General features: G+C 37.0%; 1 protein-coding gene and 1 long non-coding RNA gene across 5 annotated transcripts in view; one reads left to right on the top strand and one right to left on the bottom strand.

Annotated features, from left to right (window-relative positions):
• The window catches only part of LOC109436409 (uncharacterized), a 33,867-nt gene extending 29,092 nt beyond the window's left edge, over positions 1 to 4,775 (top strand). Inside the window, exon 3 of the long non-coding RNA XR_012497545.1 lies at positions 3,350 to 4,775. This is a non-coding gene — a long non-coding RNA (uncharacterized LOC109436409). The remainder of the gene's footprint in view (positions 1 to 3,349) is intronic.
• The window catches only part of GTF2H1 (general transcription factor IIH subunit 1), a 31,654-nt gene that overhangs the window by 13,578 nt on the left and 324 nt on the right, over positions 1 to 17,752 (bottom strand). Inside the window, exons 2-9 of one of the 4 annotated variants that reach the window (XM_074336107.1) lie at positions 15,837 to 15,877; positions 14,367 to 14,469; positions 9,923 to 10,091; positions 6,861 to 7,053; positions 5,836 to 6,001; positions 4,775 to 4,868; positions 3,129 to 3,278; positions 2,912 to 2,991 (exon numbers count right to left, since the gene is read on the bottom strand). In XM_074336107.1, the coding sequence (XP_074192208.1) occupies positions 2,912 to 2,991; positions 3,129 to 3,278; positions 4,775 to 4,868; positions 5,836 to 6,001; positions 6,861 to 7,053; positions 9,923 to 10,076 (837 nt within the window). In that variant the 5' untranslated portion in view covers positions 10,077 to 10,091; positions 14,367 to 14,469; positions 15,837 to 15,877. The remainder of the gene's footprint in view (positions 1 to 2,911; positions 2,992 to 3,128; positions 3,279 to 4,774; positions 4,869 to 5,835; positions 6,002 to 6,860; positions 7,054 to 9,922; positions 10,092 to 14,366; positions 14,470 to 15,836; positions 15,878 to 17,752) is intronic. The other 3 variants (XM_074336110.1, XM_074336109.1, XM_074336108.1) reach the window with 3 other exon arrangements.

Raw genomic sequence — 17,752 nt, 5'->3', positions numbered from 1 at the left:
AGCATCATAAGGTAAACTGGTGCTTGCAAGGTAGATATGGAGACAACCAAACTTCATCGTGAGCAAACTACTTATACAAAGGTATAGAAGCAATTTATGAGTTTATATGTAGCTCAATATAACTGCAATGAAGGTTGGGCCAGAGATTGCTGAGACATAAGGCTAAAGAGGTAAAAGATCATAAAAAGACTGATAATGCCACTCGTTCATTTATCAAATAATTTCTGAGTGCCTAATACATGCCATGTGCTGGGGGTAGACCAAGAACAATCGGCCTCACAAATTTACACTTTACTGAGGGGAGACTGACAACTGACAAAACAAAATAAAACCAAGATCACTTTTGAAAGTGACAAATGCTATGAAGAAAATAAAGTGGGTGACATGATATAGTGACTGGATTGGGAGGAGGAACTATTTTACACAGTGAGGTTAGAAACGGTCTCTCTGGAAAGTGACATTAGAACAGATGTCTAAAAGATTGGTAGAGGGTACTCGTTAGGTAGAAGAGCAGGAAGAAGGAATAGAAAGTGCAAAGACCCTGAGGTAGAAAAAGCTTGGGATGGACCTGGAAGGTCATTGTGTTTGGAACATGAATGAATGAAAGTAGCCCAAATTAAGGTAGAAGTAGGCAGAGGCCAAATAAAGAAGGGCCTTGTAAGAGTTCTGATTTTACTCTAAGTTCAGTGAGAAGCCACTGAAGAATTTTACATAGGAGAGTATTGTGATCTGATTTAAAACTCTTACTACTAGGGGAGAATAACCTATAGGAACAAGAGTGGAAATAGGAAGATCAATTAGGAGGCTAATGCAAACAATTAAGCCAAAGATGGTAGTAGCCTACAAGGAAGAGGGTGTAGGTATCTATGGAGACAGAGACGTACACACATCAGAGATGTACTGTAGAGGACTTGTTGATGAACTGAATGTTGGAGGTGAAAGGAGGGGAAGAATAAATGCAACTCCTAGGGTTTGGATTGAGCAACCAAGTTCATGGTAATTGTTTTTTTTTCCCCCCCTGAAATAGGAAAGACCCAGGAAGAAATAGATTTATGAGGTTGGGAAGCAAAGTTCCATTTTGTATTATGCTATAGTGAAATGTCTGTGAAATATCTAAGTGAAGATACCAAGTAGGCAGTTGGATATACGTATGATTTTGGAGTTCTGCAATTAGAGACTTGGGCTATTTGGGATTTATCATTACATTTTAGCATTTAAAGCAATGAAATGGAGAGAATGCATTTAGAAGGAGGCCCAAGACGATATTTTGGGACAGTTACAACTAGAGGATGATGACGGGAAGAAGAGGGACCAAAGGAAAAACTGAATCAACTAACTTTTCTATTAAGGGGATTAGTTATATAAATGTTTATATACAATGGAATACTATGAAGGCACTAAAAAGAGTAGATAATAACAACTATTACTTACTGAACACTATGTTCCAGACTCTTAACTCTTGTAGAAATCCTATCAGGTCAGCACTTTTTTCCCCCCTGTATTTTTTTATACTGAGATATAACTGACACATAACATTGTATAAGTTTAAGGAGTACAATGTGTTGATTTGATACATTTAAATATTGCGATATGATTATTACCACTGTAGCTAACACCTCTATAATCATCTATAATCATGTCACATAGTTATCATTTCTTTTTTTTTGGTGAAAACAATTAAGATCTAGTCTTTTAGCAACTTTGAAACTTATGGTATTGCTGACTATGCTGTGCATTAGGGCTCCAGAACTTATTTATCTACTAGTTGCAAGTTTGTACCCTTAAACAACATCTCTCCAATTTTCCTACACCCCTTACAGTCAGTACTATTAACCCCAATTTATAAGAAAACTAAACTTTGTTAAAAAATGACAGACTCTAACCCAGGTAATTTGGTTTTAAAGTCTATGTACTTAACAATTATGATACATTTAGCTTTGACTGATACTGGTAATAGACAAAGTAAAGAAGAAAGTTACACATGTGTATGCAATATATCATCATTTTTATTGGGGAAAAAATACAAAAACACTAAAATTTTTTTTTCTCATCACATTAAGTTGTAATCTCTACAATTTCCCAAGCTTCCTTTTTTTGGGATGATTTAACATATAATTTAGACTGTAGGACAAAATTTTAACATTGGTTTTCTTACGTGGTGAGTAAATATACTAAAATAATAGGAAAAAGTTGAAAAAAGACAGAAAGGTATAAGCATGTATCTATGGCCAGCAGAAAAGGAGCCAAAAGAAGAGCAAGAAATTCAAATATTAAGAGTGTGAAGAGAATAACTGACGAAGGCAGGTTCCTCCTAGCCTAGGAGACACAGGTGGGGATGGAATTCGCCTTGGCCAGAAAGGGTCACTTCTCTCTCCATGACTGGATAAATGTGCAAGCCTAGAGTCGTGACGTTGTGTGGGAGTATGTGAGGTAGGTAGCTCAGACTTGATGGTCTAGCTGTTGAAACATATTGGGACTAGCGTGGGGTAAGGGTCAAGAGCATGCTCAATGTCTGGCAAATAGTGAGCAATGAACAAATATGTGTTGTCTTTTGCTTGTCTACTAATACTTATCCACATTTCTAGAGATTAATGTTACCTAGAGCCCAAAGCCACACTCATCAACATGTTAAGCCTCCATTATTACCTAGAGAACTGGAATGGGGGAGCTAGGTAAGTCTTTAAAAAAAGTTTTAGCAACTCCGGAATTTCAGTTCTAGAAACAAGGCAATTTTAATAGCGAACAGTGCTACTGACAAGCACTTCTGATAAATCACTCAAATAACTGTATTTTGCTTGATTTACATTCTCACAAATGGAAAATCTACACTTAAGACAATTTTAAAACTATAAACATGGTGAACACTAGGAAAAGACTGTTTTCTCTCATAAATCCTTCTATTACTGCTTACCTCATCTAACGGTTTATCTTCCAAAGTGGTCAAATCAAGTAGTGGGTTTTTCACTCCTAATGAAACCATTGCTTTTAGCCCTAGAAAATCAATGAAATAAAAAGTTGATCAAGACTTACCTTTCTCAAAAATTAAAAAATTCACTAACAGCACTTGTGACTACAGAGCAGCAAATTAAATGATAGAATGTGTCAGGGAAAAACAGGGATAAAGTTACCTTTTTCATCTATTTTGGCACATTCTGCAAAGAGGTCCTTTGACCCTGTATTCAGCCGGTCCCTATGAAAATAATGGGACTGGAAAAAACGCGTCCAGAATTCCTTTTCTGTCATGTTGTGGGGAACATTTTCTGCATATTTCATTTTTACTGTAAAAGAAAAACCGTAAGAGTCACATACTGAATTTTCATTTCTTCTTTTTCTTTTTCTTTTTTTTAAGGAGGGCCGCAGCTCACAGTGGCCCATGCGGGGATCGAACTGGCAACCTTGGTGTTATCAGCACCACGCTCTAACCAACTGAGCTAACCAGCCACTCCTGAATTTCCATTTCTTAAAACCTCTCCAATTAGTTGAAATACAGACTAATAGCAAAAACTAGATTATGAAACTGCTGAACTTTATATACTGTATAAAATAATATAATTATAAATATGAAATATAACTTGAAAGATTAACTATCTTTAAGAACCTTAACAAATTACAAACAAAACCTTCTTTTGTACCAGGAGAATCACAAGTTTCGAAGTTTTAGTAGAAACACCAAGAATTCTGGAGTCACCTGAGTTTTGCTCGTTTGATCATTTATATATGTGTACTTTCAATCCAAGGCACTGTGTTAGGTGCTAGGGAACTAAAGATCTCAATACCCACTAGACTACCAGTTCAGCATTCCAGAAGCTCACAGTCCAATGAGCAAAAAGGTTAAGAGCATGGTCTTTTGAACCAGAGAGACTAAGTTTAAAATTCTAGGTTTGTCACATACCATCTGTGTGACACTGGGCAAATTACTTACTCTGTCTATATGTTGGTTTACTCATCTGTAACATGGGGGTAATATTACTACCTACTTCATAGGGTATTTGTGAAGACTAAATGAGTTAACATACATAAAGGCCTTAGGATGGTGTCTGGCACACAGTAAATACTATACAATTAATGTTGTTATCAGAAAGATATTAAAATAATTCCATTACAAGTAATAACTCTTTGAAGCAGACACAAGGCGCTACAGAAGAAAAGGGGAGGAGGCTTATATCTGTCCGAAGAAGTCAGGGTTTTATAGTCAGGCAATGCTTGAGCTCAGTCCTGTAGGTGAGAAATGTTTCTTTAAGAACTAAACAGACAGGAATGAGGAAGTGGGAAGAGAGAACAGCATGTGGTTTAAGAGAGCGCTATTTGGTCAGAATGACCAAAGCAGTGGCTCTCAGCCTTGGTTGCACATCAGAAATCACAAGGGCTAGACATTTATACTTTCTAGCAAGATGGTTTCTACAAGGGAAATGATTTGTGAGTTAAAAGGTCACTCTGGAGGCAGCATGGATGATCTGAGTTAGTGCTATAGAGAGACTCATTTATTGATGCCTCGGGGCATGTCATCATCTTGCTCAGGTATGTTTAAGGGTAAGTAAAGTTTAGAAACCACTGATGGAAAGAATGGGAAAGTCATCATACCAGTGAACTGATGACAGCACATTACATACTAAACCCTTAATACCTACCGTATGTCAGGGATAACGTAAAAGTACTTCACATATTTATTTTTGCACGTGATCAGGAATAAACGTAAAACTTTGTTTTTCATTGCTATATTACTGATTTCATCCAAACAAATATTTTAACTAGCTGAAGAATTGATTCTTCTTACCTGCCGGATAGGTCCTAAATATGGATTCAATGATATCAGAGGTTAAATTGTATCTCAGACCATTACATCCATCTGTTTGGGGCCGGACATCAGCCTAAAATAAAGACCATATGTATATATGTGTATATATGTGTGTATTTATAGTCATTAAAATATCGGGTGAAGGTGTCTAAGCATGAAAAAGACACCGGACAAAGATGGAAAAACAGATCTGCTGAATGGACTACAGAGACAGAGATAAGTCCCTCACATTTACTTTTGCAGAGAAACAGGACTCAAAGAAACCTGGCCTGGTTTCACATAATCTTAGTGACCTAGGAAATCAGCTTCCTTGAAAATCCTACATGGTCAAATAGGCATGTCTACATGTGGCCAAAGGCAGATAGCTAGGGGAGCTTTAACATAAACTCATACAGTTACCCAAACTACTATACACCTTGGTTACTAAATAAGCAAATATTAATTGACTGGTTTCTTTAAGAAAGGCATTATTAATTCAATTCACTACTAAGCACCCAGAAAGATGCCAAACATATAATTGGTACTCAAATTTTTGTTTAATGTATAAATACTGCTTCGGTTCCACCAGACTATAGGCTAACTGAATCCCGTTTTCTAATTCCACAGGTAAAGTATTTCCAATTTTTCTCTAAGATACATTTTATAAATCTTACTTTTTCTACAATACAGTCATTATACATTTCACTTGGCATTATAAACAAAATGTCGCAATCATAAAAAAGGTATCAGAAAGCCCTAAATGTTAAAAGTATTAGGAGAAATAAGTATTAATCCAATTGCTAAAAGATTATTTCAAAAGTCCATTTGAATTCTAGCATACCAGGATCAAGTCTAAAACCCAAGAAAATATAACTGGCAAAAATATAAATTAAAAAAAATACTACACATATTTTAAAAATATTTTAGAAGAATACCATGAATTCTGAAGTCTTCCTCAATTTACTTTAAGGAAATGTTAAATTTTATAAAAGAAATGGCATTGTTAACATATCATTGGGGTTTTCTTTTTTCCCCTTCAGAAACCTAGAAGGGTGACATACCAGAAATGCTGCAGAGATACCAACATCCTGCTTATGATTGGATGTGGAAGAACTCTCTGTTGAGTTCACATTTAAACGATTGGCCCAGAATTCCTCAGCACTGATCACTTGACTCACAACAAGATCTTTATAAAGCTGAAACAAAACAGGATCTTCCTGCAGCATTCTGGGGAAAGAACACATCAAGTATATTGAACTTCTAGAATAAAACACCATTTACATGACATTTTAGACTTGAACAACACGAAATACTGAAACACTCAACTTTCATTTTGTGATGATTGAGCAGCAGAGGTCATTTAGTTTGTTAGTAATTAAAATAAAATAAAAAAAAGAAAAAAATTGGAGAACAAAATAATTGGAGACAAGTGGAAGTAATTCTAAAGAAATAAAGAGTAAAACTTTGGTCTTATTTATCTCTATATCCCAGTGATACAAGGTCATTGTGTCTATATTTGTATTGCACTGGATTTTTTTTTACAAATAAAGGTGAGTGGGGTAAAGAGGAGGTATGCTTGAGATTTTCCAGCAAATAATTTTTCATGGTGATAGGAACTTGGAGCCATAAGCGTCGATGGCCTGAAAAGATACTGGTGACGGAATAATTCATCTTAGCAGAAATTCTCATTAATTTACATGCTTTCTCAACTTTTTAACAGTATGGTTTCTTTCAGGTTTCTTATTTACAAACATACTTCTAATGGTTTAGTATCCTCTCTGTGACAGAGAACTGGGAAAAAGAATTAAGGGAACTCAGCACCTTCGAATCTCAATTCTGTTCCTAATCAGATGTTGGGCTTGAGGCAGTTAATTTAACTTCTAAGTTTATACATTCTCATTTGCCCAAAGCCAAACAGTTAGTAAAATGCTAAAGCTGAGAATCAAACAGAGGTGAAGATACTAAAGCTATATTTTCCTGTTATACTATCGAAGCACAAGGGGTGAGAAATAGCAAGCTATTACTCTAGTACAAGACTGGAGAGAACCTAGCATCTCTTCAAAAGGCTATTCTTTTCCTCCCTTACCTATTTTTCTCTTCAAGTTCTTTATTTGCTTTCCTCTTGAATTTGGGCAGCAGCTGCTGAAGAAGGTCTTTCACTGCATCTCGCTCTTTGACTGCTGTGTTTTCATTGGAAAAATGGAAGTTAGTTGTGTCCCCTGCATGCAGGACCAACTGAAGTTGAATTTTAGCTTTTCCTTCAGGACTGATTTTTTGACCTAAAAAGAGGCATGAAGTAAGTTAGATGAGGACACACACTGTGCAAAGTGCCACACAATACGTTACTTCTTTTGCAGAAATACACTCTTCTCAAATAATCCCATACAATCACAGCATGGTTCAACAAATTCACTGCTAACACTCCGCTTCCTTCTTCAGTATCTTTTTCATGTGGCATCTTTCACCCACTGCTTACACCTCCAGAGACTAAAGGGCTTTTGTTTCCCTTCAGCCAGAGCAGATCGCTTTAAAACTTTCTAAGCAGCCAACCAGGAGTCCTGAATCCACCCTGAACAGCTGCCTGTAATCAACATTATCATTAATAAAAATGGCTTGTCATGATTCAAAACACATAGCCCCTGGCTTACTTATTAATTGCAAACATATGCAATTTTACATTTGAGAGATCTGGTGTCACCACTTTAACCAAGCGATCAAATTAGCCTCATTGAAAGCAGGACAACCTGACACAATGGGCTTCCTGGAGTGACAGAATAGGAAGTAAACACCACCACCTATGAGTTGTCTTGCTGAAAATCTTTAACTTGAGTGTTATCAAGCTTATACACCTGACTTTCGGTTTCTAAGAAATACAGGTCTATAGAAACAAAATGTTCAAGAGACAATCAGACATAATCAGAATGTGTAATATTCTACAAACCTGTATTCTTAAAGAGAATACAGAAACTACCACTACATACATGAACCTAGATTGAATATTGGTTTAAAAAGAAAAAAAAATCACGACTCTAAGAAACATTATTGGGACACTGGGGAAATATAATGGTCTGAATATTTATTAAAATTTTCTTGGTGTGATATTATAAACACAAAATAAAGCAAACATGGCAAAATAGTAACTAATGTTTAGGTGGGATATATTGTAGAGGCACACACTGTACCATTCCTTAAATTTTTCCATAACTGAAGATTTTCATAATGAATTGGGGCTGGGCATGTCCAGTACACCTTCACAATGGAGAACTTGTGTTAGCAAAGCGTGGGCCTCCTGGCAACAGTAGTGCTTGTCTTCTTCACAAAGGAAAGAGATGGAGGGGCTTGGTCCCGTTAAATGGGTGACTCATGGTACTGTGAACATGCTGCCTGGACCTCAGCCCAAACCAACCTACTAACCCCTTAAATAAACAGAAACCTTTTAAAGGAAGATGCTTCCAGACCAAGTTTAGATAAAATATCTTACAATTTACACTGTAAGCCAGGATGTTCCATTATCTCATTCCTCCAAAACAATCTATCAGTCCTTTCTAGGCATCTTTCCTCAGTCACTGCTTTATCCTTGTTCTATCTTTGCTCTTACTGCTGAGTGGCCTAAATTTTTGAATTTGCTAACTTAACTGCAGATTTTCACTTTAGTAAGTTATTATTGATAGCTTTCAATGGTTTCTTTCAGAAATGGGCATTCTGTCAAATATTCAACTTCAAAATGAAAACTGATCTGACACAGATCTAGATTTCAGTATGTGCTCTCCTCAACAGCTGAGAGTTGTGGTGAAATGGACGTAGGCACATTCTTTACTGCATGCTGTGGGTATCACAAAGAGTGTGTTTTGCAAAACTATAAGGCTAGCTTTTCCGTTTAATAGAAATGCTAATACAGGCAGTTCCTAATTTATGAGTCTATTGTGTACAAATGTTAGCTTGTAAGACTAATATCCAGAACCTGGTAAGGTGTTGTTTTCCACAGAAACAAAGTTTTAGTAGGAGGTAATGTTACTAGGATAGCAGACAAAAGACCAGATAGCTTAGCAATACTGAGTTATGATAAATTTTAAACAGTATTTCCTTTTGAAAATTAAGATTCTAACTTATTTCAGTGGAGAAAGATGAGGGTCTTGGCCATTTCTAGCAGCAAGTAGAGGCAGTAAGTCCTTAGGGCAACTGTTCATACACAAAGGACATTTGGAAATTGAGCACTTGCAAGTTAAGGGTTATCTATTTTCCAAGGTGTCTGTCATGTTCCTTAAAATCTACACACGTTTTTATCTAGAAGAATTTTACATCCAGGAAAATAAATAAATCCTTATTAATGGTCACAGTTAAGATACCATAATTTGTCAAGAACTTTGTTGTTCAGACTCCCCTGGGGTCTTTTCCTATTTTTGCTTGGTACTTATAAATCTACTAATGAGCCATAAAGTATCAAACCCTTTAGGTAATAATTCAACGTTAATCTTGCAAATTTGGAAAGAGAAAGGGTTTTGATTTTTGCCTTCATACTTGAAAATCACAAAAAGAAAGATACAAAAATATTATGCTCTGTATTTCTCCCATCTACATTCAGTACAAAACCGAATCTATCTTCTTAACAGATGATGGCCACATAACTAAAGATTAATTTGACAACTTGCTGAATTGATACGATTTTATTAATGGGCAATTTGGCGTCATCTATCAGCATTTTAAATGCATGAACCATTTGAACCAGTAAATTCACTACACGGATGTATCCCATACACGGCCCTCACAAAAATACTGGTACACACATCTAGTATACTGCCACATTGTTTGCAATGATGAAATTCTGGAAACTTCCTAAATGTCTTTCAACAGAGGACTGGTTAAATACAAATTGCACATCCATTCAGTGGAATATTATGCAACTCTTAAAAGAAGGTATGTGTGGAGATCTTTGCATGAGGTAGAGATGTACAGAGATGAGGTAAAGCTGTACACACTCTAATATTAAGTGGAAAAGGCAAGTTACAGAATACTACACATTGTGATCTCACTTTGTAATGATTTCTATATGGTTGATTTTTTGGATATTAAAAAACCCACAGGTTTTATAAGCAATTTTCTAAAATTACTAACAAATGTGACATACATTAGACCTTAATATTGACTTACATTTAATATCCGCGTACATATGGCTGATTGTAAATCTATCTTTGCCTTCAGGTGCCCAAGCAATTCTTTCTGCCATGAGGTATAGAGCTCCATCTTGCTTCTTTTGACGCACCTTCTTTACAATCAGTAAAACTTCTTCAGATGAAGTTGCCATGATGGGTAGAAGTTGCTAACAGAGACAAAAAGATTTCTCATCTCAGTTACGGTCATATTTATTGACTTCTAGAGTCCCTTCCAAATCTAAAACCTAAAACAATGAGGAAAAAGTCTCTTTCCTCATTCAAAGTTGAAGATCAAGTTGTATGGCATTACTCTTTAAAAATCGAATTTCATTTTCTCATACCACAGGTGGGAATTTACCTCACACTTAAGTTTATAACATTTGGCAGTGTTTAAACCATTTTTACATATGCTAATCAGAGTATTTTCAATTTATTTTCATTTTCATGTTATAGTCTTAAATCTTAACTGCATGATTTGACTACAAATATGTGGTCTTTTAAGTAACCTATATTTAGAACTGCAAAATTTTAGATTTAGTTTAAATTGTTTTAACTGAAACAACTAAGGACCAGGGTTTTGTGACCTTCCCAGAACCACTCCCAGAGGTGAAACCACACTTTTCCTGATTCCTGGTCTAGGTTTCTTCCTGTGTACTTGGAAATAAAACTGAAATTTCTTTTTGTTTTAAAATGTTACAAATAATAGTGCATTTTAGATTGTAGAAGTCAAATCAAAGATTATCTGCCTGACTACAACCTTGTTGCAAACAGGAGCTGGGTGGAGAAAACGTGTAGAAGTAGGGTTGTCAAAAAATATATTAGGTTCGTGCAAAAGTAATTATGGTTTAGAAGGTTAAAACTGCAAAACAGCAGTTATTTTTGCACCAACCTAATAGAAGATGCTCAGTAGAATGCAAATTTCAGATAAACAAAATTTTGGTATGAGTATGTCCCAAATATTGCATATACTAAACCATTATTTGTTTTTATCTAAAATTCAAATTGGCTGTCCTGTATTTTTATGTGCTGTATCTGGCAACTCTTTGTAGAAGATCCTTATCTTCAGCAAATTTAATATGTAACAGGAAAATTAATAAATTTTCATAATATAAGGCATATATGGTAAGTACAGTAATGCAAACAATCAGGTGAGAAGAGGATCTCCACTAACCACCACTGCAGGGTACCTGAAGAGATGCTAACTGCAGTTCCTAAGTTTGACAGGTGGACAGGTGGTTTCGTGTGATGGTTTTAGAGTTCCATTGTCCTGAGTTAAATCCCCAATTGACAGGCTACTAATACCTGCTTTACTAGGCTGTTTGAGGATCAGAGATAATGTATGCACAAAGCACCTGGAACACAGGAAGCACTCCATAGATGATAATACTATTAAAACACCACATGGTAAAGAGGGTATTTGTCATAGACATATTCAAATGTTAATGTTATGCAGTAATAGTAATATTGAATAAGTAATTTTATTTTCATGATCTATTTATACTGCACACAGCTGAAAAGCACCCTACAACTTCATAATATGATACAATATACTTTAAAAATACATTCCTTTATAAAAGGTTCATAACTGGCATGTCAACAGTGACAAAACTCTCAAACCATGCCACCAATTCTGTGATAGCAAGAATACTTCCAAGTTTTGTCAATTTCACAATTACAAGTCACCACTTGAGTTTTAAATACATACAAGTTTTAAATGAAAAATGAATTCCACAGTGGAAAGTTCTTGCAGCAATAGTTAATTAACATGTATTTATTTTCATGGAGACACTGTTTCATAGTAATTTACAGTATCATCTTTATCTGCCAAAAAACCCATTCCAGTAAGTTTTGCAGTCCAAAAATTCCTGTTTTTTGGTACTTTTTCTTCTCTTGGTTCTCCTTTGTGCCTATCAGAAGTATGTTCATCTTCTGGTAGCATCTGACTGATCCTACCCTCTCCTCCCCTTCCAGGAGAAGCCTCACTTTCTTATCTTATTCCCTGGGGCATCATCACCAGTGTAGTACTATGTTAGACCATTTTCTTGCCATATTGTGCTGGCAGGGAAGTTTCTTCTCAGTAGTGTAGGTCTCCGGAGGTGGTACACAGTTTGACTTCCATAGTTTGAATTCCTTTGGAGGCTCCTCGGGCGCCTCTCCCAGTCTGTTGAGCAGATCCTAGAGAGGCTGGGCAAGTTATGCTCTGGAACAGTTTGTCTGGCTCCTCCATCTTGTTCCCAAGCCTGCGATACAGGGCCCAGGACTGGTCTCTGGCTGGCTGTTACCTTGCCTGAGAGGCCTGAGCTGCTGCTCCCCAAAGCTGCTAAATAGCTTAGGGGGCCCTTCCCCTCTGCTGCCACAGCTGTAGGTGTGACATCCCAAAATTGAGAGAATACTTAACACTTCAGATGCTATTTCCCCTATCTTTTAACAATCAAATGTCTAACTGCTCTCCACATCTTAGCCTAAGTCATTTGTATATGGCTAATTTGTTACCTAGAAAATGGCCTGGAGCCTCCTCTCCCCGCTCCTGGGAATCTTAAATGCCCAACCCAAATGCCAGAGGCTTGTGTGTGGCTTGTCTGGAATATGAGGCCGAAAAGGACTCTGAGGCAGTCTGGGCTCAATAGGACAGATGCCATGACTGATGGTAATGTCTGCCCTGGGCTGGGAGGGGAAAGTGGCCGCACAAATGCCACACATAAGCCATTTCTGGGAACAGTGAAATATTGGATCTGTCATTAGTTATTCATATTGAGGAGAACTTCTATATGGGCATGATAGGAAAGTAAGCATGAGGAAGAGTTGCAGACATTAAAAATAATAGAAACCAGCAATTCTTGTATAAAGATCTCTGAAAAATAAAAAGTAATTACTTCTTAAATCATCACCTCTTAGCATTAATGAAAAATACCATTGGATTAAAAAGCTAGTACTTCTTACTCACTCAAGCAGTGATTTAGAAATAAAAATTACAAGTTAAAAAAAAAGAGTTGAAATCTTAATTTCTCTGACGTTGATTACCTGAATTTTGAGTAGCCAGACCTTTCCGTTTATAGGTCTCCGTACAGGCTACGCTACCCAAAGATTGAAAAGGATCAGTGCCAACACATTTATTCAATAAATGTGTACCGAGCCAAGGAGCCTAGGGGTTATCCAAAGACAAATATCTGTCAATTTTGATTCTGCTTTGAAAGGGCTTTCAGGCTAGTGAGCAAAGTGTGTGTGTGTGTGTGTGTGTTAGTATATACAAATTAGAGATTGTGAAGTCCCAAAAGGAAGACAAAAAGTGTTCTGAATTAGGACTCAGTAAATTTCTTCACACAGGAGGTTTTGTCAAAGGTTTCTCATAGATTTTTTTTGGGGGGGAGGGGGCAATTAAAAATTTAGGTATAATCAACAAACCAACAAAATGCACAGGTCTGAGCTGTTCTGGTCAATCCATTTTGATAATTGTATACACCCAGGTACTACTACCCCAAACAAGACAGATAACATTTCCATCACCTCTGAAAATTCCCTCATGTTCCTTTCTGGTCTAGTCTCTTCCTCTTACCCTCCAGCAACTACTTTCTGATTTCTATTATCACAGATTAGTTATTGTCTGTTCTAGGATTTCATATAAACGGAATCATGTATTCTTCTTCTTTTGTCTCCAGCTTTTTGCTTAATCTACCTGTTTTTTTGAAATTCACCATCTAGTACATGTATCAGTAGTTTATTCTTTTTTATACATGTTAGTTATGAATTGGGTCTTGAATGACGATTTTAACAGAGAAAGGGAAACAGGCAAAGGGAGTGGATTGGGGCCAAGGCTTGTGACTCTCTAGGAATGGTAAGCAGCCTGCTCTGGATGTAGCAAGAAGCTCATCATGGGGATCAGTGGGCTATAAAGCTGGGTGGTTAACAGGGAGGCAGATAGCGGAGAACACCATCCTATGTGGCAGACAACTGAATACCTCTGAAGACTTCGACAGGGATGTGCTTTGTATTCTAGGAAATTAATCTGTGGGCAAAATGATACTGAAAAGGGACCACAAAGGGTCTGAACCAGGCTGGTGGCAGTGAGAATGGACAGGAAGGGACAGGAGGAATACTGAGGGAGCAGGATGAATAGACATTGTACTGGCTGAAAGAAGTATCACAGCTGCTTGTTCATACCTCACTTATAGACATGAGTATAGTGGTGCCATTTACAGAAATAAAGAAGAAAGAAGAACAGGTTTGAAAGTGAAAATAAGGAATTCAGTTGTGGACATGATGAGGGTGAGGTGCTGGTGAGTCATGCAGGTGGAGATAGTTTATAATATGTTATGTGGGCATTTGTAAATGTTGGGATGGAGCCTAATAAGCTCAGTAACAAAAAGGGATTTAAAAAATTCCATAAGCCCACAAAACCTTAACATCCATTTCTTTAATTTTAAATTGTGTTTATCTGTACCCACCTTACAAACGTAATGTTGAAGTACATCCAAGTTAATTCTTGTTCTTCACTTGCCATTGGAAATATTTCCCCACATTGTTTTACAATCCTCATAGTTTTGATATCTATATATCACATATAATAGAGGATTAAAATTCTTAATATATCATACTATTTTTTAATTGGTTTATTTGCAGTCCTCCTAAGATTTTGATTACAGGGTTAGTGCCCCTTATAAAGTCTGAAAACCACTGTTCTAGCAAAAAACAAACAACAAAACAACCCCAAAACAAACAAACAAAAAACCATGGAGTTTGATTCCACTCTTAATTTTTAAAAACTCTGTCTAAAATTTATTTAATTCTTAATACGTGCCAGGCATTGGACTAAGTTCTTTATAGGCATTATCTCATTCAGTTCCCTGTTAACAATCCTGAGGTAGGTTCTATTAGCTCCATTCTGCAGATAAAGGAAACTGGTTCTGAGAAATCAAGATGCTTTCCAAATGCATCAAGAAGTAGCAGAACTGGGTTTGAATCTGGGTCAGTCTCACCTTGGAATTCCACCACGCTATTATGAAAATATATGTGACTGGAGGGATATACCTCTAATGGTAGTTACCTATAGTAACAGGATTACAGATGATTTGAATGCTCTTTTAGTTTTACTTCTTCCCAGCAGACCGCTGTAAGATTCACAGAATATTTTGTTGACAAAAAGTATGGGTGCAGTTACATTTAAACAAATGGCTTGATGAAGGTCTGGCTTTACTTAAAAGATTTACTTTATGAAATAATCTGCCACAAGACTTCTTGAAATAGCAAGATCCTCTGGTAAAGGCATTAATTCATTTGCTGTTAAATATTTATTTGCTTGAAGCTAAATGTATATGACTTGCTCTGAGCCTCTGCACATTCTCCTTCCATCTCATTACTTTTACTTGTTTTTTTGGTCTACTCTAAGTTCCAAGTTACTAGGCAAGGTCTCCTATTCTTCTCTTTATGGCACTTACCACAACAGTAATTAATTTTTAAAGTAATTCTTTTAATGTCTGTTTCCCCAATACCGTGTTTCCCCGAAAATAAGACCTAGCTGGACAATCAGCTCTAATGCATCTTTTGGAGCAAAAATTAAAATGAGACCTGGTATTATATTATATATATTATATATTATTTAAGACCCAGTCTTATTTTACTATAATTTTTGCTCCAAAAGATGCATCAGAGCTGATTGTCTGGCTAGGTCTTATTTTCGGGGAAACACAGTAGATTGACTGCAAGCTTCATAAAGGGCAGAAGCTGCACTGTACTGTGTTCACTGCAATACAGTACCAGCAGTGTACTTTGGTGTACAGGAAGAGTCCAACGAATATCTGTGACATCTGCTTGAGATCTCTGTTGCTAAAAGAATACTATTTTGGTAAGTAAGACACAAGAAAACTTTGCACACACATCTGTGACTAAACTCCAGGAAGCACTAGAACTCTACTTACAGATCAGAGGACCATTCCTCACAGATTCCAATAACTGGCTTCTAAGGAAACAGAGACAGGAAGAATTTGAAACTATCCAGCAAAAACCTTTAAATTACCACATCTCTGCATTCCCATTATTTACATCCCCTTTTCCAATGTGTAAAGGTAAATGTGCAGAAAGACAACAAGTGAAATATAAACCCTTATCACTCTCTAGAACAAGAGCTGCTGTTATCTGCCAGCATACAAAATGGAGATTTGGAATGCTGCTTGCCATTAGGCAATCAAAAAAATTTTTAACAATTCAGCATTACAGGGAACAAGACATTGAAAACATGTAAAGAGTGACCAAAATGCACTGTTTTAAGGATAGTTACACACACAAGGAAAATACTAAGGAGGAATAACTAATATAGCAATTTTCAGACCAAGCACTTTTTCATCTCACAGCAGTGCAGAGAAAGCAAAGAGGAAAATGTCACACAGAAGACAGAGGGCAATGCATACTCATATTCACTAATAAATACTGCACGCTAACAAGAGAACAATGCTAAAATCCAGAGAGGAGTAATCAGTTGGCAATCAAAATGGGGAAAGGAGGGGCTGCTTAATGCCTGACATCACCACACTGAAGACGAGAGAGAAAAGAGGAAAGGCACAAAGACACCTCTTGCAGCAGTATCCATGAGGGAGAAATAGTGGTCAAAATGCCAGGAAAGCGCAAGGTACACTAGACAGTGTTCTGATAGTAGGGGGAAAAAACCAGCAGCACAGAAAAGCAGGACCAAAAGGTTTTCCACCTTTTAGAGACCAGCAGGGAGAAGATATAAGCCTTGAGGTTAGTGCATACAGGAAGCAGTCCTAATTGACTGGAGCTGATCATTACTTTTAACTGATTCCTCTCTTTTTGACATCAATCTTCCTAATATTTTTAAACAGTCCCCTCTGCATTTGTGTGGATTATTTTTTTTTTTTACATTAGCACTACCGTATGTATTTAATATCATCTAGGAGAGACTCAAACCTATCAATCTGCTGCTGCACTGCTGGTTAAGTGAGGGCAGCAGAACAGGTTTAATGGCCCCAAATTCTCTCTCCCTTCTTTCCAAATGAAGGATTTAGGTCTGCTAAAAAGCACAAAGTTCTCTCTAGAGCCCAGTCCTTCTGTAAGCCATAGGCCTGGTACTAGAGATTATTTTCCCTTCTGGTGTGACCTCTCCATCTCATTTGTTCTAGTTTTGACTTTGCTTTATATATTGGGAGAATTCATGGTAAGTATTCATGGGGAGGAATTGTTCCACTCCTTTATGGAGTCAATACTTACTGCAAGGTATATTTCAAATCACTTAGTTTTTGTATGTTTTAAAATTGGGTCTCGTGATGGGCAAAAGGTTAAGTTTTTATTTCCCTTCCCTTCCCCACTATACAGAACCTAAAATCGGTGTTTAGGAGTCAATCAGATACACCTCAGTCAATTTAGCTTCTGAGAACGTCGGGCATTTATAAAGCAGTAATTATACATTTCCATGTGTTGGTGGTCAATTTTAAGATGATTCAACTGGGCATAGACCAAAACTGGGGGAAGGGGTGCGGTGTGGATCGGCACACATGTTAAGGTTTTAAGAAACGTAGAATTGACAGGTGAAGCAAAAGGTTTGTGGACACTGACGGGAAAGCTTTGGTCTTACAGAAACCGAAAGACTCAATAGCGCATTTCCTAACGGAAGGGCTCCTCGCTAGGGAGAGGCCTCCACGTCCTTCATTCTCATGAGCCAAGTCTGATCCCGGGTTTGGGTAAATCTTCCAGTCCCTCCTCCCAGTAGAGGGGTAGGCTTCTTACAGGCAAGTAATTACGGGTCGCCTCGTCCCCGCTTCACGATAATAACGGGCTACCGAGAAGGCAGACTTGAGAGTTGTGGGGACGACGACAGGGA

This window comes from Rhinolophus sinicus, linkage group LG06, assembly GCF_036562045.2.
Source record: "Rhinolophus sinicus isolate RSC01 linkage group LG06, ASM3656204v1, whole genome shotgun sequence".
NCBI classification, from domain to species: domain Eukaryota; kingdom Metazoa; phylum Chordata; class Mammalia; order Chiroptera; family Rhinolophidae; genus Rhinolophus; species Rhinolophus sinicus.
This window is presented reverse-complemented; position numbering and strand designations above follow the sequence as displayed.